The 19,536-nt window shown below is 58.9% G+C and overlaps 2 protein-coding genes across 2 annotated transcripts; one reads left to right on the top strand and one right to left on the bottom strand.

Annotated features, from left to right (window-relative positions):
* Positions 1-143: 143 nt before the first annotated feature.
* GNAI2 (G protein subunit alpha i2) lies at positions 144-14,341 on the top strand. The gene is made up of 9 exons (XM_071755769.1): positions 144-351; positions 7,866-7,908; positions 8,068-8,209; positions 8,592-8,752; positions 11,073-11,201; positions 12,209-12,338; positions 12,559-12,712; positions 13,055-13,262; positions 13,429-14,341. Exons 1-8 carry the CDS (start codon positions 234-236, stop codon positions 13,243-13,245), a joined length of 1,068 nt encoding a protein of 355 aa, XP_071611870.1. The 5' UTR covers positions 144-233; the 3' UTR covers positions 13,246-13,262; positions 13,429-14,341.
* Positions 14,342-15,152: 811 nt separating this feature from the next.
* On the bottom strand, positions 15,153-18,529 carry GNAT1 (G protein subunit alpha transducin 1). The gene is made up of 8 exons (XM_071755770.1): positions 18,408-18,529; positions 17,007-17,049; positions 16,647-16,788; positions 16,416-16,573; positions 16,194-16,322; positions 15,977-16,106; positions 15,726-15,879; positions 15,153-15,505 (listed from the first exon to the last, which is right to left on the bottom strand). The coding sequence occupies exons 1-8, from the start codon at positions 18,511-18,513 to the stop codon at positions 15,315-15,317; spliced, it is 1,053 nt and encodes a 350-aa protein (XP_071611871.1). The 5' UTR covers positions 18,514-18,529; the 3' UTR covers positions 15,153-15,314.
* Positions 18,530-19,536: the final 1,007 nt, after the last annotated feature.

Raw genomic sequence — 19,536 nt, 5'->3', positions numbered from 1 at the left:
GCCCCGAGCACACCGAGTCCCCCCGCGGGGCGGGTCCCGCTGGTGGCGGGTGAGACCCCGCTCCCTTGCCCGCCCAGGCCACCGGGGCCACGCCCCCTCACCACCGAGTCCCCGCCTACCGCCCCGCCCTTCCCGTGGCCCCGCCCTTCCCGTGGCCGCGCGCGCCGGGGCGGGCGGGGCCGGTCCGGTGGGAGCCGCGGGCGCGCGCAGCAGCCGCCGCCGCCGCCGCCGCCATGGGCTGCACCGTGAGCGCCGAGGACAAGGCGGCCGCCGAGCGCTCCCGCATGATCGACAAGAACCTGCGGGAGGACGGCGAGAAGGCGGCGCGGGAGGTGAAGCTGCTGCTGTTGGGTGAGACCCCCCGGGACACCTCCGGGCTCCCCGGGCCCGCCGCCACGCCCCGGATTGCCCGGCGGCCAGGCGCGATACCAAGCGGCGGCAGCTGCCGGCCCTGCCTTGGTATCACCCAGAAGCGGGATGCTGGGCCCAGCCCTGGCGTCGGTATCCCCCCCCACCCCTCGCGATGGGAAATCGGCCCCAGGGAACTCCCCCCGAGGAGTGGGGTCCCTCTTCCCCGCCCCAGGCTCCCCCAGGAGTGGGTGCTGGCCCCACCGCAGGCCTTGGGGGTCCTCCCCAGGAGTGGGGTGTTCACCCTGTGCCACAAATCTCCTGTGGGAATGGGTTGCAGGCCCTGAAGTAGTCCCTGGGGGTCTCCACTGGGGTGGGGTGTTGGCCATAACCCAGGGTTTGGGGATTCCACTTGGAGTGGAGGTGCCAGCCCCACCCTGGGCTTTGGGGACCCCCAGGGAGCAAGCCCCACTACAGGCTTTGGGGGTCCTCTCAGAGTGGGCTACTGGCCCTACAGCCAGCCACGGTGTCCCCGAGGAGCAGGGTGCTAGCCCCACCCCAGACCCTGGGGTTTCCCCCACAAATGGGGTGCCAGCACACCCTCACTATGTTGCTCTTTCCCCAACCCCATTGCTATCCAGCCTTGGCACATCTCTTAGGGGTGCAAGTGGGAGCATCCTCATCCTCCTGGCTGGCCCCCACCAGTAGAGAACCCTAAAGTGCGAGTACTCCAGCCCACCTGCAGCCCGGGTGCCCCGGCAGCCCCGGTGGGGGGCCGTCCATGGGCTCTCCCTAGCCCCATGCTGGCTGGGGTGGAGGCTGACAGGCACCCGTTGCCCACTCTGGGATGGGCCCAAGCCCCTCGAACTCACCTTCGCCCTCTCCTCGCTGTGGGGGAGCAGGGGCCTCGGACCCCCCCAGCCCACGGGCGCCCTGCCCCACGGGTACCCGATTCCTATACCGATAACGGGCCGCTCGCGCTCTTCAAAGCGCCCCGGCGATGCTCCTGTGGGCGTTCACAGACCTGCCCTCCGCCTGCGGGCAAGGCAGCCGCTTTCATTTTTTTTTTTTTTTTTTTTTTTTAATAACTCCCAGTCGGGGTTGTTTTTTTCTTTAATTCCGTTTCTTAAATTTCCCAGGGAGAGCCCCGCTCCAGGTGTGAGGCAGGAGCGTGCGGGGCTCCCACGGCACTGTAGGGTGGGGGGACCCCGGGATGGGTGGAGAAACCCCCGGCTGCTGCCTGGGGAGAACCGGCAGAAAATGTCTTTCGGCTCGTCGCCATCGGCAGAGGAAGCAGCCGGCAGCAGGAAGTCACGCCGAAATCCGGCAGCCCTTTATTTGCTCAACCTCTGCTTGCCTTGAGAAAGACGTAATTAACGCCTCGAAATGCTCGTTTAACAGAGCGTTTGGGGTTTTTAGGTTTTATTGTTTTATTTTTGCCGTGCCGGCGGCAAGACCCATCTTGGGGAAGCTTGGGTGAGGGTCTGCGCCGTCGGTGGTGGGAGGGGCTCGGCTGTTGTGCAAGCTCACCAACCCGCTTGTTTCCGGGGTGGGGAGGGTGCCAGTGGGGTGAAACCCCCCGGGGTTTGCAGACTGTTGTGGGAACACGTGCTCCCCTTCTCTGTGACCTGCTCTTGTGATGGGCCTTGCTGCTGGCTTGTATAAGGGTGAACCAGGGTGCAGCTGTCCTGGGGGGGTTGGCACCCTTTCTTCTCAGGGCTTTTGGTGCTGTCGGCTCTGGGTGGCCAGGCTGGGGGAGCCGGTCAGTGAGGGTTGTGGCAAGGGCTGGCTGGCCAGCATCCCTGTCCTGTGTCCTGCTCTGTCCCTAAGCAGAGGCGGGAGGAGGATGGTGGCACTCCCTTCTGCCAGGGCCAGCATTTGTGAGTGCTGTTTCTGATCTCATCTGGTTTCTGAACCCAAAAATAGAGCAAATCAGCTCCTTTTGTTTTATTTATTTATTTATTTAATGTTTTTTTTTCCCCCTCACAGCTGTTCAGGTGTAAATAGTGCTGGAGTCCTGGGTCACTGCTTCCCATTTCCGAGCTGACCCATGGCCGGAAAATCCTCCCAAGCAGGCAGGGAGGGGCTGGGTAGATGGAGTTGTCATTGTCCCACCCCAGGGGCTGCTGCTTGCAGCACTGCCTCCTTCACAAGAACCCCTCGAGGTGGCAATACAGTTCCCAGGGGATGCTCCCACATCCCTGTTGCCTGCTGTTTTTTCCCCCATGACTGGAAGAAAAATCAGGAGGAGAAACTATGGAGGAACGTGATTTCACCTTCCATCCTAAATCGTCCTGCAGCATGAAGGGAAGTTGCTTCTCCTAAGCACTGTGTGGTTTTGTGGGTTTTGCTGGTGACTTGTGCTGTCCCGCAACAGGGCTGGGAGCTGCAGGACAGGACACGGTGACAGCACAGAGTATTGGTCTCAGTGTGCAGTGGTGGCAGTGGGAGCACAGGGTTGAACTGGCCTCCAGCACCATGGAGGGCTTGGGTATGGCTGGCAAAGCCATTGTGGGGCATGGTACCATGCTCCATGTGTGGCTGTGAGCCTTCTTCGGCCTTTCTTCCACTCTCTGTGTCCTGGAGAGCAGAAACCTCCCAACCTTTTGGTGCTGGGAGAGGCTGGGAGCCACCACCAGCACCTGGAGCATCACGCCGTGCAGCAGTGCTCAACCCACTGGAGTCACCAGCCCTCCCTGCCCATGGAGCTGGGATGCTCTGTGGGGATGCAGGATTACAGCAGGCAGGTCGTCCCTGTGCTCAAAGCTCCTAATTCCTTATCTTTCTAGAAAAGGATTAGAAAGCAAAAGTATTTCTGGGTGGTCCAGGAGGCATTTGAAGCTGGGAAGGTGCCCAAGGTAGGAGAAGGTACCCCAGTGGTTTTTGGTGCTGGGGGTGGTATCCTCAGGGCGAGGATACTCCACTCACATCCCACACCACTGAGTGGGGAGCAGCTGCCTGTACCAAGCCCTGCTGCTGTGGCTGGGGTGAGGGCAGCCAGGGCAGGGCTCAGCAACGTTTTTTTTTATGGTTTGTTTCTTTTTTTTTTTTTTTTTTTTGGCTTGCATAAAAATAGAGGAAGGGAGGGACCAGCTGTGACTTTCGGAGGCTTCGTGTCCCTGGCATTGCCCTGGGCTCCTGTGCAGGCGGATGCCTTTTCTGCACTTTGTCCCATCTTGGGGTTTTGTTTTTGTCCCTCTTTCCGCCCCAGCCCAGGGTGATGGGAGGGGACCGAGTCCCCTGTTTGATGGGGACATTGGTGGCACACGAGTGGGTGCTATGGGGGGGAAGGAGGAGGAGAAGGGGAGAGTTCAGTGCTTTTAATTCCAGGGGGACCCCACATCCTATCCCCTGGGTTGGAATGGGAGGAAGGAGCTTGGTACCCAGGCGCTGGGATGGGTCACCCCCATGTCCCCTCTGGTGATATCTCAGGTGCAGGCAGCTGCCTGCAGCTCAGCGATGAGTACTTAGGCATTGCCCAGAGAGGCATCAAGCTTGTGTGTGTGTATGTTCTGTATATATTTTTACATATTTTTTGTATATATACAGAAATATATATTACTCTTTTGTCTGAAGCAATATATGAATTGATTTATATAGATACTAAAAAGCAGATACAGAGCTTTCCTTGTATATACCCTTACAGAAGAAGGGCACTGCTACTGTAGCCAGTTTCCTGCTCCAAGCTGGAGCGCAGGTTTCCGTGCTGGAGGCTGGCTGAATCACCAGAGCTGGGGGAGCTGAGTAATCCTCCAACCCCCCGGTGGAAAACCCATGGAGGGGAGCAAGGTACTGGTGGCATCCTGGCTTTACGGGTGGGTGGGCCCACATCCCATCGGAACAAGATGGAAGGGATGGTGGCACCCAGGTGTGGGGACATGGCACTGCTAGGAGCTTCTCTGTGGCATGGGCTGCACCAGAGCCACTTGGATGTTTGGGGGGGAGAAATATGGGGAGCATTGTGGTAACCCCATGTCTGGAGCAGCTGGGGGGGCATGGTGGTTGATGGTCTTCTGGAACTCCCTTTTCTATGTCTGAAACCCAAAATTGATGTTGGTGACCCCAGAGGTGTTCAGACAGAGGGGAGAGGTCACTGCCTGTGCCAGAGGGGGAGGGTACGGAGATGGCTGGTACCAGGAGGGGTGAAGAACTGATATGGTTGAGGCAGAAACAGAGCAGCAAAGTTCTGGGATTCCTGGAAGAAGTCTGGCACAAGGATGTTTTTGTCCATCTTGCCAACAGCAGTGGCCCTTGTCGGCAATGGGGGTGTGTTTGCCGTGCTTCCCCCGGGAAAGTGTCCCCAGACCACCCCCTCCTCCCTCGTGAGCTCCAAATGTCTTTCCCACTGCTAATTTATTTGGTTTATTTTTGTGGGTTAATTGCCGGGCTGGGATGACTCTCCTTGGATGGTAGTCAATGCATCTGCACCTCCCTGGTGTCTCTCAATTTTTGGAGGTCTTGCCTGGGACACAGCATCCCACCAGCTGCCAATGCCAAGGCTCCTCCTGGGAAGCAGCCAGCCCTGTGCCGGAATGGGACGGCCACTGGGAAAAATGCCCTGTGTCACTGTGGGGTTTTAAAAAAACTCGATTATTTTTACAGCAATTTTCCATCTATTTTGGGTAGGAAGGAAAATGCTGAGGGGAATCTCTTTTTATTATTTTTTCAGTCTTTAGGATAAGTCTGCTTTTAACACACCCCTTCAAAAGTCCTGTTTGATGACAAGGACCTCGTGGGTGCTGACGGGAGTGGGGTCTGCAGCCACCCCCTGTCCAGCTGTCTGCCCAGCCATCCTGTGGGAAGGGGATAGGCAGATTTCCCCAGCAGGAAAAACCCTCAGCAAATCCAGGCACAAATAAGAGCTGCTGTTTGCTGGGCCGGGAAGACTTGTCAGCACAATGCTGGGCATGGGGCTGGCCCTAGACCTGCTGGTGGATTAAATTCCTGTAATAAGGAATATTTTCCAGCTGTGCATCACTTCCATCCATACATGAATGTTTGAAGGCATAAAACAGAAGGGTGCTTCACAGCAATATGCAAAATTGCTTTATGGGGATGTGGGGCGAGGTGGACCCCAAAACCTGTGGCCTGCTTCTTAAATTCATGGAATTACATATATGCTGCCCAGAAATACATTGTATATATTGCATTAAATATAATGTTGTCCAGGAAGCAGCTCAAATCATGGGCTACAAAATATATGTTGGCTGCAACATTTCTTCTTGGTGGATTAATGGAACGCTTTGGAGCTGGGCAGCTGCTTGCTTATTTTAGATTTTTGAAGATTGCTTTTAACGAAAAAAAAAAAAAGGGGGAGGGGAGGGGGGAGAAATTCAGTCCGAGTGAGTTCTTCCCTCTTGTTTTTGACAGATAACTGCTCTGGGAATGAACGCTGCCTTGTCCCAGCAGGCAGGGCTGGAGGAGGCCAGGTGGTGGTGTAACCCCATATTGGGGGGGGTTTCTTTCCATCCCCCGCAATGCGTAGCCAGTGTTGGGGGGCTGAAGGATGTGAAGCCCCCCTGATCCTGCATGCTTTGGGTCGGAGGGTGGAAACGGGCCGCTGGCGCCCAGCCCAGGGATTGTTTTGGGGTTGAATGGGCGGCAGCCGGGGTTTTCCGGGGATTGGAAGCCCTTCCTCTCTGTCGTGCTCGCCCGGGGGGGCCGGGAAGGATCCTCCGCCCTCGGCTGGGTGTGAGTCGGGGTGCAAATGCTGGGAGTGACACTTCGGGGGGGGGGGGGGGGGGGGGAGGGAGTGTGTGTGTGAAGTGCGCAGCTTCCCCAGCAATTACCTGACCCCTTTCGTTAGGCAAACGTGGTGATTTGAAAAGGAAATTGGGAGCGAGGGGAAGGCTAATTACTGTCACCCTGCCGGCGGTGACTGACACTGCCGGGAGCGGGCAGGAGGTCCCGGGGAGGGCTGTTCAGGGCAGAAAATGACTGTCTCGTTATCTCACCCCAGGGACACTTATCAGCAGAGTCCTCTCTTGCTGTATGCCTCAGTTTCCCTTCCCATCGACAAAGGGCATGGTGAGTGCAGCCAGCCCTGACTGCTGAGCCCAGCAGTACGGGTCAGCGTTGCCAGAAACCAGAGGAATTTAGTGGAAAAAATGAAGGGATACACTGAGTCCTTCCCCACCCTGCTCTCAGCTCCGGACAGGGGTTGCCAGCACTGACCACGGAGGCTGGCTGGGCTGTGCCTGGTGCCATGTCAGCATCCTGAGGGTGCCGGCGGAGGCTGGGTCGGCAGAGCTGGGCGGTGCCATGTCCCGGCAATGCTGGAGAGCCCCGCCGAGCTGAGCTGACCTCGGGGCTTGAACAAAGCCTTTGAGATGTGGGGTCTGTATGGCATCTATATGGCCCCCTGTGCATGCCCATCACCTGTAGGTCACATTCCTGCCATTTGCACGGGCATGGGCAGAAGGCATTTGTTTCTTGCCACTATGTCTCAGCTGGCATGGCAAGCTGTTTTTCCCACTTAATTTTAGCATAATCTCGATTTAATTTTTTTTTTTTTTAAACACTTACAATGTCTTTTCCCCTCTCTGGCTGTGCTGGCACAGCCCTGCCACTGCCTGCTTGGAGCCTCCCATAAGGGCAGCTCAGGGGCTGAGGGTAGCATTGAAGAGGACCCCCCCCGAGTGGTGGAAGAGGACACAGGGATGGACTCAGCTTGTGGGATCCCCTGGTATAAGCACCTGGAGGTGTGGTCCCTGCCAAAAGGGGTTCATACTGCTGGGGATTCCAGGGTGAGGCAAGCTAGATGTTCATCCATCTCAGTATCACTCCCCGTCTGGAGAGGGGACAAGTGACATGCACCGTTCTTTTCAGCTTCCCCTTTCAGCTTCCTGTTCTCTGCAGCCAGGGTGACTCTTGACTTTGCTCCTTCCCCACTCCCATCCTGGAGAGGGAGGGGCACACTGGGAGGGATCTACATGTCACCTTCACAAGGGTGACATCCCCAAAGGGGATAGGGTGGCAGATGGGGAGCCTTAAGTGCCCAGCTGTCCCCTCTGAACCCCTGGCATCCTGTGTTTGGATGCTGGAAAATAAACCCACCTCAAAAGCCATCAGCTTCCCCTGTTGGCAGCTGCCTCTGCAGCTGGGCCAGGGCGCAGGACCCAGCGGGCTGGCAGTGTGTTCTGGTTCAGAAGCAACCTGGGAGTGGCTGATCCCCCCGGGAGCTGCTGGAGCTGGCTGGCGGAGGTGGAAGCCTCTTCTCAAGGCTTCCTGAGCCCCTGCCTGTACCTGCTGGCACCAGCATCTCAGTGTTCTCACTCCAGTTGTGGGCATGTGGTGGGGCTGGTGCTGCATCATCCCCCAATGCAATAGGGATGTGGGATCCAGCAGCTGGGATGAAAGCCAATATGCAGGGCCCATCCAAGCAGCTGCTTCTGCCAACACTGAGAGCTCTTTTCTGATGGCTGAAGCACCCACCACACTCCCTCCCCAGGCTGGGGGTTCCCAGTAGGGTAGGGAAGGAGGTTGGTGGCTCATTGCCACTTCTCATGTCTCCACAGGTGCTGGCGAGTCTGGGAAGAGCACCATCGTCAAACAGATGAAGTAAGTGGTCCTTTCTATGGCTGACACCCTGCAGACCTCAGCCACAGGCTCACAAACCAGTGTTGGCTGGGGAAAGCTCCCTATTGGTGTTGCCACAAAGCATGCATGGGGGGTGCTCCACAAAGGGCTGACCTTGCCTGTGTCTCTTCCCTGCCCCAGGATAATCCATGAGGATGGATACTCAGAGGAGGAGTGCCGGCAGTACAAAGCTGTGGTCTACAGCAACACCATCCAGTCCATCATGGCCATCATCAAGGCGATGGGGAACCTGCAGATTGACTTTGGAGACTCCTCCAGAGCGGTGAGTACCCAATCTACTCCTGCTGGCAGGATAGCAGGCAGTGACCTCCAGGCACTGTCAGTGGTGGGAAGTTTGGGGGGACAAAAAAAGATGTGCCCTAAACTGGACCAGGCTTAAGGGTGGCCCTGCCTAAGTCCTCTGCTCCCCAGCCAGCTGTGACCTCTATTCCTTGCTGCTGGGGATGGAGGAACCCAAAGCATAACCCAGGAGTGGCCTGTCATGGCATGGCTCCTGTGGATGCAGGGGATCTCGTTACCATCCACTACCAGATCTCCTGGCTTGCTGTCTGGGAGGGACACGGTGGGCTCTAGCCAGTTTTTTTGGGGCAGAGCAAGCCTCCATAACCCCGTGCTGCTGGTCATGCCCTGGCTTTATCCTGTAGGATGATGCTCGGCAGCTGTTTGCGCTCTCCTGCACTGCTGAGGAGCAGGGCATCATGCCTGAGGACCTGGCCAACGTCATCCGGAGGCTGTGGGCTGACAATGGGGTGCAGGCGTGCTTCAACCGCTCCCGAGAGTACCAGCTGAACGACTCAGCTGCCTAGTGAGTACCCCTGCTCCTCTCCCCCAGCTCTGAGCTGTGCAGGATGTGTCGCTTTTATTGGGCAACAGAAAATCCCCCCCGAGGGCTGCCGTTCCCCATCCTGCCCGGCGCTGGGTAACTGGTGCAGAACTGGGAAGGCGGATGTTTCATAAGCTGTTTCCTCCTCTGTCGGGGTGCTGTGTCCCCTGGGATGGGGGGCAGCAGGGCATCCCCCTCCTGCCATTGCTCCATGCCCACTGCCCTTCCTTGGAATTCTCTCCACTGGCCTCTGCATCCTGAGATGCCCCCCCCCCCAGTGTGAGCACAGCCAGGCATCCTGCACAGCCCTGTGCCCATAGGCATGGGCAATGAAGACAGGAGGAAAGCAAGGAAAGCACCAAGGAAAGCACCAGGGACCCTTACATCTGAGTAGGATGAACAGGCTGCACAAAAGGGGCTACTTGTTAGGTCTAACTGAATTTACACAGAAGGAGCTGGCATTATGCTGACGTATTAACCAGCAAGCCAGTGTTTAGCTAGATAAATTGCCTGCATCTGTTTGGGTTTATCCCTGAAGAGATTTAATAAATAAGTTAATCTGTCTAAAGTATGATTGCTGGAGAGAGCGTTGCAGCCGAGGCCACATGCAGCTTGCATGGTGCCCTCCTGCCCTCTCTGCCCAGGACTGCAGCAAAGGAGTGTGTTGGGGAGCTCCTGGTGTGCCAGGAAACCCCCACCAAAGCTGGTCTCTTTGGCACCCTCGAGACTTGCCACCATCCTGGGGCTACATGGTCTCCCCCTGTGCCAGCTCAGCTGTCCCCTCCTGCTTGGCACTGGTGGGTTCCCCTCCTGCGTGGAGGTCATGGAGGGAAGAGGTTAGTAGGAGAGCTCCATGCAAGCACTGACCCCAGAGAAGCTCCTGCTGGTGCTTTCCTCCAGCACCCGTGGGTTTCACTTCCTCCTGCCTGGCCCCCCCCAACCTTCACGGGCCCCTTAGCCCCATTGCTCCCCCCAGCTACTGCCAGCATGTCCCTGGCAGGGTCATGAGGTACCCTGGGTGCTGGTTTGGAGGAACACGTGTACCTTGGCAGCTCTCACCCGCAGTTCCAGCAAATGCATCTGCAAAATGTCTGCAAATTAAGTCTTGCTGTAGGTGTGTGTACAGAGCACTTTTGACACGTGTGGTTTGGAGAAGTGTTTGTTAGGAGCCCCTTGAGGTGTTTTCTTCCATCTTTTTCCAGCAGGAGACACCAGTGGAGTAGCCAGTGTCCCGTCCATCCTTGCAGGGACGGTGCTGCTCCCACGGTGCTGCTGGCACAGGGCACCCTGTGCATTAGGAGCCTGTTGGGGTGCCAGGGTGGGCACTCACCGGCACCGCAGGGATGGGTGCGAGGTCCGAGCACTGCCAGCATGCGCCTTGCATGGCTCTGCCGTGGTGTTTCCTGTTTTTCTGTCAGCTGGAGGCCGCGTGTGTTTCCGGCTGTTTTTGAGCTGCTCCGTGGCGACGTGCTGGCCCCTGGCCCTCACACCCGTGGTGGGGTCCTGGGGCACCCATGGCTCCCCATGGAGCTGGTGAGCAGCTGTGCTGCCATCAGAGCCAGGGATCCCCGCAGCCTGGAGAGCTGTAATCTGGCTTTCACCAGATTATGTGGCTGCAAGCGCTTTAATTAACACAAGCTTAATTTGCTTAAAGGAGCCTGGTTATATTAACCCAATTAAAGCAACGGGAGAAATGGAAACCCACCTTGATCCCCGTGGTAGCCTTCAGCTGGTCCCAGTAGCTTTGGAGACCTGAGGCACCGGGATCTGGCAGGGCTGGGCAGGCAGTGCAATCCCAGGGGGGGCTTGGGGTAGGCAGCAGCCCCCCAGCCGCGCTGCTCCCCGTCCCTCCGGCCTCCCGCTTCCTCCCTGGCTGCCGGCCCTTTGTGTTTTTTGACTATAAATGGCACGGCGCCATCGATTGTTTCCGCCGGCGCTGCGGCTGGTTGTCATAGCACTGAATACTTTCCTCTTGCTGTTTCCCCCGTGCAAACAGCCGGGGGGGGTCGGGGGGGGAGCCCCCCGGCCCCATCTGCTTCCTCTCCCCTGCCCCGAGTTCTCTGTGTCCCCTTGTTGCCCCAGCCCGGGCTGTGGGGTGACCCTGGTGTGCGGGTAGGATCCCCTGCCCTGCCTGGGCCGTGAGGTGACAGCAGGGTGTAAGTGATACCCCAGAACTGCCCACCTCGGATGGACCACGCAGACAAGGGAACCCCCTGGGGTGGTGTGGGGATGTGCCGTGGGATTTGGGTGGGTCATGCCCCACGGTCCAGCTTCCACAGCACCATTCTGCTCCCTCCCCCAGCTATCTGAACGACCTGGAGAGGATAGCCCGTGCCGACTACATCCCCACCCAGCAGGATGTGCTGCGCACCAGGGTGAAGACCACAGGCATCGTAGAGACCCACTTCACCTTCAAGGACCTGCACTTCAAGTACGACCCGCCCTTTCCCTTTTTGCGTTTTCTAAGGCAAAAAACCCAAACCAAACAAAAAACAAAACCAAAAAACCAACATCCTTCCTCCCCGTGCCGGGCTGGATCCCGTTGGCACCGAGCTCTCCGGGTTTGCTCATGGCGGGAGCTGCTGCCTCGGAAAGAGCGGAAAACGCCGAAATAGCCGGAGTAGCCTCAAAAAAGTCTCGCAGGGCTCGGCCCGGGGGCGGACCCAGCCTCTGGCGCGGAGGGGAAGGGGGGAGGTGTCCTTCATGCCGTGACGCCGCTTCCGCTGCTGTCGGGTTGCTGGCGGGGGGGGGGAATAGGGGTCCCGGCATCAGGCGTCGGCGCTGCTGCCCGCTGCTGACCATGGGGTTGTTTTTCCACTGAAAACCCATGGGAAATAGCCAGGGCTCCGGTTTCCCAGGCAAGAGAAGCTGGCATCGCTTGCATCCCGGGGGATTTAGTCCGTAGCTGCCAGCAGAAAGGTCTGCTGGGACTGCCCCAGGAGCCCCTGTGCCACCCCGGTGGGCTGGAGGCACTTGGCCCGTTGCCCGGGCCGTGCTCTGGGGTGGCAGAAAGGCAAAGGTTTTGGGTGGCACAGCACTGCAGAAGCCTCCTGTCCAGCTGGGGGGTGGCTGTGGCACTGCTGACGGGCTCTTCTCCATGGTGGCAGGGCATCCTCTGCTGCCCATGGGTCATCCTGGGATGCACTGGGATCATCCCCAGAGCCCCTTTTGCGGCCCATAATCCTGCTGAGCTGCTTGGCGAAGTACCCCTCAGTCCAAAAGCCCAGACACCACTCTGCCCCTGGGGTGGGTGGCAGGTGCTGGGGCAGATCCATGGTGCTGGCAAAACCCCTGTGGTGAGGACACTGTGATCGCCTGTGCTGGTGCCGACAGCTCCTGCTCTAGGAAATTTTCAGCCAAGGAAACTGAGGCAGGGAGTGGGGTGAGTGAGGTAGGGCTGGGAGCTGCCACCCAGCACCATGTCATCTCCCTTCCCAGGATGTTTGATGTGGGTGGCCAGCGCTCAGAGCGGAAGAAGTGGATCCACTGCTTTGAGGGAGTGACAGCCATCATCTTCTGCGTGGCCCTGAGTGCCTATGACCTGGTGCTGGCTGAGGACGAGGAGATGGTGAGCTGGGGGGCTGGATGAAGCTTGCACCATGACCCATCCCCTCCTCAGGGGGCTGAGGGAGCACCCCCTTCTCTGGTGGCCACCAGCTCCCTGGCCACTGTGACCTAAGCTGGACCCTTGGCACCTCCTGCCCAGGGGTTGCAGCAGGTTTGGCAGCAGTGAGATGGGCACTGTCTGGGGGTCCCTGCCCATCTCAGGCTACTGTCTCCCACACCAGAACCGCATGCATGAGAGCATGAAGCTGTTTGACAGCATCTGCAACAACAAGTGGTTCACAGACACATCCATCATCCTCTTCCTCAACAAGAAGGACCTCTTCGAGGAGAAGATTGTGCACAGCCCCCTGACTATTTGCTTCCCTGAGTACACAGGTACCGCTGCGACCCTTGGTGCCCCTCCTCAGTAGTGTGGCAGGAGAGGCTGGGAATGGATAGGGTGGCTCTCCTGTGCCTATGGAGTGGGGCACTGGGGCAGCAAGTGGAGTGCAGTGGTTTTTGGGGTGCCTTAGAGGGTGGGGGGAGGATGGGGAGGTGACAAGAGACAGCACCCCTGGGGGGTTTAGCTGGGACTCGCTCCCTGTGCCTGGGGAACATCCATCCCAGCACTGGGATGGTGGCTGTGGCAGCAGGGGGAGCCAAGCCAAAACGCCTTTGGTGCTGGTGTTGGGGGTCCCTGGGCAACCATGGGGCAGCCTGGCATCTCCTCCTCCTCAGGGGCCAACAAATACGACGAGGCGGCCGGCTACATCCAGAGCAAGTTTGAGGACCTGAACAAGCGGAAGGACACCAAGGAGATCTACACCCACTTCACCTGTGCCACCGACACCAAGAACGTGCAGTTCGTCTTTGACGCCGTCACTGACGTCATCATCAAAAACAACCTGAAGGACTGTGGGCTCTTCTGAGGGCCGGCGCTGCCCAGGTGGGTGGTGGTCCTGTTGGAGGCCCCCCAGATGGGGTGGTCATGGAGCATCCTCTGGGAACAGGATGGGCGCAGCCTCCTGTCCCTTCGGTGGCACAGGCTGGTGGCAGGTGCCTCTGCCCCTGTCCCCAGACCCCCCACACTCTCTCCCCCCACTCTCTCCTAGGACCCCCGTCGTGCCAGCAAAGGAAGGACCATGCTGCCCCCCCACTCCTGCTTCTCTTCGGTTTCATCCCTCTGCCCTCACCCCATAAAGAGACTTTTTGGGAGTCAGTGTGGGGACAGGGCCTGTGTATCTCCCGCCATCCTCCTTCTCACCGGCGTCACCCCTCCTGGGGAAAAAGAGGTTTTAATTTTGGTTTTTAACCCCTGACCTCCTCCAGTTCCCACCTTCTTCCCCCCTCCCCCCTGGTTATTCGCTCCTGAGCCCTGGCGCTCTCAGTGTTTACATTGCAAGTGTTGCTGGCACGGGGGGAACAGGGGGGTCCCCTTGGGGCCACCCACCCGGCCGAAAACACGACCGACGACATTCCTTTTAGTAAATCAGAAAAGAAAGGAAAAAAGGGAAAAAAAACCCAAACCAAAACGCCACCCCCCAAGCCCCCCGGAACTGCAAAAAAAAAAAAAAAAAACAAAACCATGCCACACCGGCTGGGACCAGGTTGCTTCTTTTTAAAGACAACTTTTTACCAAACTATTTAAAAGCATCAAGTGCTACGTGGTGGCCAGCCCACCCCCAACCGTGTGCCTTGGGGGGGGGGCCTGCACCCCAGCCCCCCTCGTTGCCCCTCGCCCTGCCTCACCAAGGGAGGGGCAGCCCCTGGCAGGCAGTGGCTGGGCAGGAGGGCGGGCAGGGGGATGCTGCCCGCTGCCTGTATCTCCCCCCCTCTTCTTTCTAAGCCTAGTTCTGTAGGGCTAGCTGTTGCTGTACAGAGTGGCCCCTGCTGTCACCCCTCCCAAGCCTCAGGGGGGGGCCCCCTCAGCCGGTGCCCATGGCCTTGCTTTACCCACAGGATGTTTTACCGAATTGTTCACATGGTTTGAAATAATAAAATGTAGAAAGAAAAAAAAAAAAAAAATACTGATTTCCCCCCTCACACTTCCCTGACCCTGGGGTGGGTGCTTCACCTCTGTGGGTGGTCTGGGAGGTCCCTAAGGGTGGGAGAGAGACATGGGATGGGCTGGCATCACCTGGGGGGTTCTCCTGTATCTCCTGGGTGTGGGGGTGAAGGCAGCAGCAGGAAGAGCTGGGATGTTGCTGAGGGCTGCCCCCCCCAGGGGTTCTGGCTCAGCAGCTGGGGGTGCTGTGGGGGGGGGGTCAGCCATGACCATCCCCCAGCCCTGCAGCAGGAGGACGGTGGCATTAAGGGGTTCCTGGCACCTAGGGGACCCCAGTCCTTTGGGACATGCAGTGGCCTGTGGCCCAGAGGGAGATCTAGCACCCCTTAAACCTGGTGGGCCACATGGACCCCCAGCATCCTGCAGCACCCAGGGGACACCCAGCCTTCCCAGTGCCAAAGGTCATCAGGGGACTACCAGCACCCCTCAGCTCCAAGGTGTTTCTAGAGGCCCCCCAGCTCCAAGGGAACCCAGGACCACCCAGCACCCTCAGTTTCAAGGGGCACTAAGAAATCCTCAGCACTATCAAGCTCCAAAGGATACCCAGCGATCCTCAGTACCCAAGAGACCACCCACACGTCCTCCAGCTCCAAGGGGTACTCAGAGATGTCCCCCCCATGCACCCTTCCCACCTCCAAGGGCATCCAGGCACCCCCAGTGCCCCCTCATTTCCAAGGGTATCAGGGCTCTCAAGCACCCTTCAATGCTCAAGGGCACCCAGCACGCTGGGTCACTCACTGGCCCCAGCACCTTGAGCACTGCTAGGTGGTGGCCAGTGGGAGTGCTGGTGCAGGGGTGGGGGAGTGGGGCAGTATCCCCCACCCAGGGGTGGCTTGGGCTGAGCAGGTCAGATCTAGGGAGTTCAGGGCAAGTGGAGATGGTTGCAGAGGTGGAGGGGGGTTAGTGGCGGGGCTGGGGAGGGGGTGCTGGGGCTCAGAAGAGGCCGCAGTCCTTCAGGTTCTCCTTGATGATGATGTCAGTGACGGCGTCGAAGACGAACTTGACGTTCTCAGTATCAGTGGCGCAGGTCATGTGGGAGTAGATCTCCTTCACGTCCCGCCGCATGTTCAGCTCCAGGAACTGCAGCTTGATGTAGTTGCCCGCGTCGTCGTAGGTGTTGGGACCTGGTGGCAGTGAGCAGGGTCACCTCCTAGGCTGGTGTGTCCCCCCCTGTGGTGGCCCAGTGTTACCCAGGTCTCCCCGCGGGGCGGGCAAACCTTGCCTGGTCCATGAGTGATGCCAGTGCAGCATCTCATGGGGTGCTGAGGACACCTGGTGGGTGTCTGGCAGGGTGCTGGCACTTAACTGTTCACCACTGCCCCACCTGCACCCTGCCACCCTCACCGTCATAGTCGGGGAAGCAAATGCTGAGATGAGCCTTCTTGATTTTCTCCTGGAAGACGTCCTTCTTGTTGAGGAAGAGGACGATGGAGGTAGTGGCGAAGTAGCGGTGGTTGCAGATGCTGTTGAAGAGGTGCAGGCTCTCGTGCATGCGGTTCTGCAGAGGGACACAGCCCCATCAGCCCCACGGCAATTCCCACGTGGTGATGGGGATGAAGCAGGGAGGAAGGTATGGACTGGAGAGCCTTCCGTACCACTTCATCATCCTCCACCAGAACCATGTCGTAGGCGCTGAGTGCGGCGATGAAGATGATGCAGGTCACCCCCTCGAAGCAGTGGATCCACTTCTTCCGCTCCGAGCGCTGGCCACCCACATCAAACATCCTGGGCAGGGCACGGTGGGGTCAGCAACGCCTCCCAACTTCCTGCCCAACCCCCGGCACTGGCTCTCACCAGGGGTTCGGCCCCTACCTGAAGTTCAGGTCTTTGAAGGAGAACTGTGTCTCAATGATGCCGGTGGTCTTGACACGGGAGCGCAGCACGTCCTGCTCTGTGGGGACGTAGCCGGGGGTCACCAGGCGCTCCAGGTCTGACAGGTAGCTGGCCGGGCATGTGGAGGGCATGATACAGTTGCTGGCACCCCCAAACCACTCCTCCCCCCCCCGCATACCACCCTCCCCCCCGTTCACATACTAGCCAGCCGAGTCATTGAGCTGGTACTCAGAGGCACGGTCGAAGCAGGCCTGGATGCCTGTGTCCTTCCAGAGTCGCCCGATGATGTCTGACATCTCCTTGGGCATGGTGCCCTCCTCGATGGTGTCTGAGAGGTGCAGCAGCTTGCGGGCATCATCCTGCGAGGGAGAAAGGCTCAGCAGGGACAGGGGGATGGAGGGACCTCCCCGGTTGGTGTGGGGTGCTCCTCACCTGGCGAGCTGTGTCCCCATACTGGATGCTGAGGGTGGACATGGCCCGCACGATGGCCAGCATGGACTGGAGCGTGTTGCTGTAGATGATGGCAATGAATTCCAGGCATTCTTCCAGTGAGTAACCGTCCTGATGGATGATCCTGACCAGGGAGGGGGGCACGGAGCTGAGCTGGGTGCCACAGGGTGAGGGCACCCATGGGTGTAGCATGGGGCTGGGCTGGGCGCCATGGAGCTGAAGGGGTGGATTCGCCCATGGCTTTGGCATGGGGCACTGGCAGGCATGGTGGGACAGGGACACCCTGTGGGGCAGGCTGGTGACACAGGGGGGCCTGGTCAGGCAGCACCCTATAGCACTTACTTCATCTGTTTGACGATGGTGCTCTTCCCCGACTCCCCTGCTCCTGTGGGGACAAACAATGGGTCCCAGTGGTGCCCATGCTGGTCCTCTGGGACCTCAGTTGCCTGGTATGCCAGGGGGACACCGGTGGCCATGCCAGGTCGCCAGAGTGGGGTGGGGGGATTACAGCCTGGTGCCAGCAGGCATTAAGGTCGGGCTAAGCTGCTGTGGCTAATGGGATCTGCCGTGTTTCAGCCAGGGATGTGCTTGGAGACCTAGGGGAGGGGTAGGGGACATGGTGGAATCACAACCTTGCCACCCACCACCCAGTGCCCCAGGCCTGCAGCAGCACAGGGGGATGTGTCTTGGTCTGGGGGTCTTGGGGGCCATGGCACCCATGACCCCATGTGTCCAGGGTGCCCCATGGGCACCACTGGGGCAGCTGGGAGGGACCCACAGGGATGGGGGGGCTGCAGGGGTGAAGGGAAGAACAGGGGTGCTGGTGTGGGCTGGATGGGGAGAGCTGGGAGGGTGGGGTAAGATAGGGAGGGGCTGCTAGAGGTTCATGCTGGTATGTAGCATTGGTTAAGGCACCTGAGGCAGGTTGGTTTGGGTTGGGGGGGGAGGTTGGGGAGGGAGACGCTATGTGGGCTCATTGGGTTTGGGGGATATCTGGAAGCTGGAGGGGGGTGTCTTAATGTGGGATGTTCAGATAGGTGGTTGGGTTCAGGGTGCCTGGCAGGGCATGGAGAGCTGGGGAGTTGTTGGGTGAGCTGCTGAGATGAGCTGGAGTAGGGAAGCCTGGGAATGGGGAGCTGTTTGGGTGGGCTGGATTGGCTTAGGGGTACCAAGGAGCCAAGAGAAACACTGGGTGGGCTTTTGGGTCAGCTGGCTGGGTTTCAGGGTACTGGGTGGTGTCAGAAAAATGTTGAGTGTGTTTTGGGGTGGGCTGGTTGGTTTTAGGATACTTAGGAGCAGGGCAGCTGCAGGGGAGACTTTTGGGCTGGGCTGGTTGAGTTTAGAGGGGTCAGGGAGACTTTGGGTGGGATATTGAGTTGGGTTGATGTGTTTTAAGAGTGCCTGGGAGCAGAAGGCTGTTGGAGACACTCTTGGGGTGGGTTGTCTGGGTTTAGGGGTGTTGAAGGCATCAGGAAAATATTGGGTGATCTGTCAAGATGAGCAGCTTGGGCTTAGGGCTGCCTGGGGATGGCAGTGCTGTTGGGGTGGGTTGTTTGGCTTTAGGGGAGTCAGAAAAACATTGGGTGGGCTTTTGGGGTGGACTGCTCAGGTTTGGAGGTGCATCTAGGGCCAGGGGAACATTGGGTTGGCTGGTTGGATTGAGGGGTGCCAGGAGGCAATTGGGTGAGCTGTAGGGATGAGAAGAACAAAGGATGGGTATCCCCCAGGGTGCCCCCCTCATACCCAGCAGCAGCAGCTTGACTGTCCTGGCGTCCTTCTCAGCGTCTTCCTTGAGCTTCTTCTCCAGCTCACGGGAGTGCTTCTCCTCAGCACTGGCCCCGGCACCCATGCTCGTCCCCGCTGCCCTGCGGCTCACCCGCTCCTTGGAGGTCAGCACCAGGATGGGCAACGCGTTCCAGCCTCCCGCAGCCTCCAGCGCTCGCCTCCCTGCGCCCGTCACCGACTGCTCCGCTGCCGCCACCGCTGCCCGCCCTATGTGGGACAAGGACAGGGGACAAGGTCCCAGGGGGCCGCCCGGAGGGGTGCTGTGCTCAGCACCCGAGGATTAAGCTGAGCTTCCCCCCGCCCTCCCCAGATAAACCCCCTGAAATCTGCAGCAGGCTGAGCTCAGCAATCCACGGCTCCCGGCATCAGCGATTCTGTCAGGGGAGGCACACTTTGCCCCCAGCTGGGGCTGGAGACAGTGACCTGGCCATCCCCAGGGACATAGGACCCCTGCCCAACTCCGGCTTTTTTGTGGACCCTGGAGTGGTTGTAACTGAGGGGGTTCTGATGGGTCTGGCAGCGACTGGGGCAGTGGATGGAAATGTCTCCATTGTCACCAGCTCACACTGGTCATCGCTCCCAGTCACCACAGCTCCCCACCCACCCACCCCATAAGCACTCTCAGTGTCCTCAGCTCCTTATGCCCAGTATCCTCAGGAACATCCTCCCAGTGCTCAAACACCAGCTCCAGTCACTCCACCCTGTGTCTCTTGAGCCCCCTTCAGGACCCTCCACTGGTGTTCTCAGGCCTCCCACAGGTGCAGTGGTTAGTGTCCCCATCCATGCACCAATGCACTCCCAGTGTCACCAGGCAAGCCCAGTGTCACCCTCTTCCCAAGTGTCCCCAGATACCTCCAGCAGCACCTGCACAATGTCCTCAGGGATGCTTAGTACCCTCCCCAGGATCCTCCAAGCCTCTCCCCAGTATCCCCCCAGTTTTGCCAAGCAATCCCAGTACCTCCCAGTGGCTTCAGGACACCCGACGCCAAAAAAAATCCCCACAGCCCGCACAACAACCGAGCACACCCCAATGTACTCCTGTGCCAACTACAGTGACCCCCTCAGTGTCAGCCCCCCCCCGTGTCGC

This window comes from Heliangelus exortis, chromosome 12 (assembly GCF_036169615.1).
Source record: "Heliangelus exortis chromosome 12, bHelExo1.hap1, whole genome shotgun sequence".
NCBI lineage: Eukaryota > Metazoa > Chordata > Aves > Apodiformes > Trochilidae > Heliangelus > Heliangelus exortis.
Note: the sequence above shows the minus strand (reverse complement) of the source record. Positions and strands in the feature narration are given on the sequence as shown.

What these genes read in the sequence shown, in the direction of transcription:
- GNAI2 (XM_071755769.1), top strand. Translation starts at nt 234, where the DNA reads ATGGGCTGCACCGTGAGCGCCGAGGACAAGGCGGCCGCCGAGCGCTCC. An exon ending in CTGAACGACTCAGCTGCCTA is followed by an intron (nt 8,753 to 11,072) that starts GTGAGTACCCCT and finishes TCCCTCCCCCAG; the next exon opens with CTATCTGAACGACCTGGAGA. An exon ending in TTGCTTCCCTGAGTACACAG is followed by an intron (nt 12,713 to 13,054) that starts GTACCGCTGCGA and finishes CCTCCTCCTCAG; the next exon opens with GGGCCAACAAATACGACGAG.
- GNAT1 (XM_071755770.1), bottom strand. Translation starts at nt 18,513, where the DNA reads ATGGGTGCCGGGGCCAGTGCTGAGGAGAAGCACTCCCGTGAGCTGGAG. An exon ending in TTCAAAGACCTGAACTTCAG is followed by an intron (nt 16,107 to 16,193) that starts GTAGGGGCCGAA and finishes TGCCCTGCCCAG; the next exon opens with GATGTTTGATGTGGGTGGCC. An exon ending in TTGCTTCCCCGACTATGACG is followed by an intron (nt 15,506 to 15,725) that starts GTGAGGGTGGCA and finishes CACTGCCACCAG; the next exon opens with GTCCCAACACCTACGACGAC.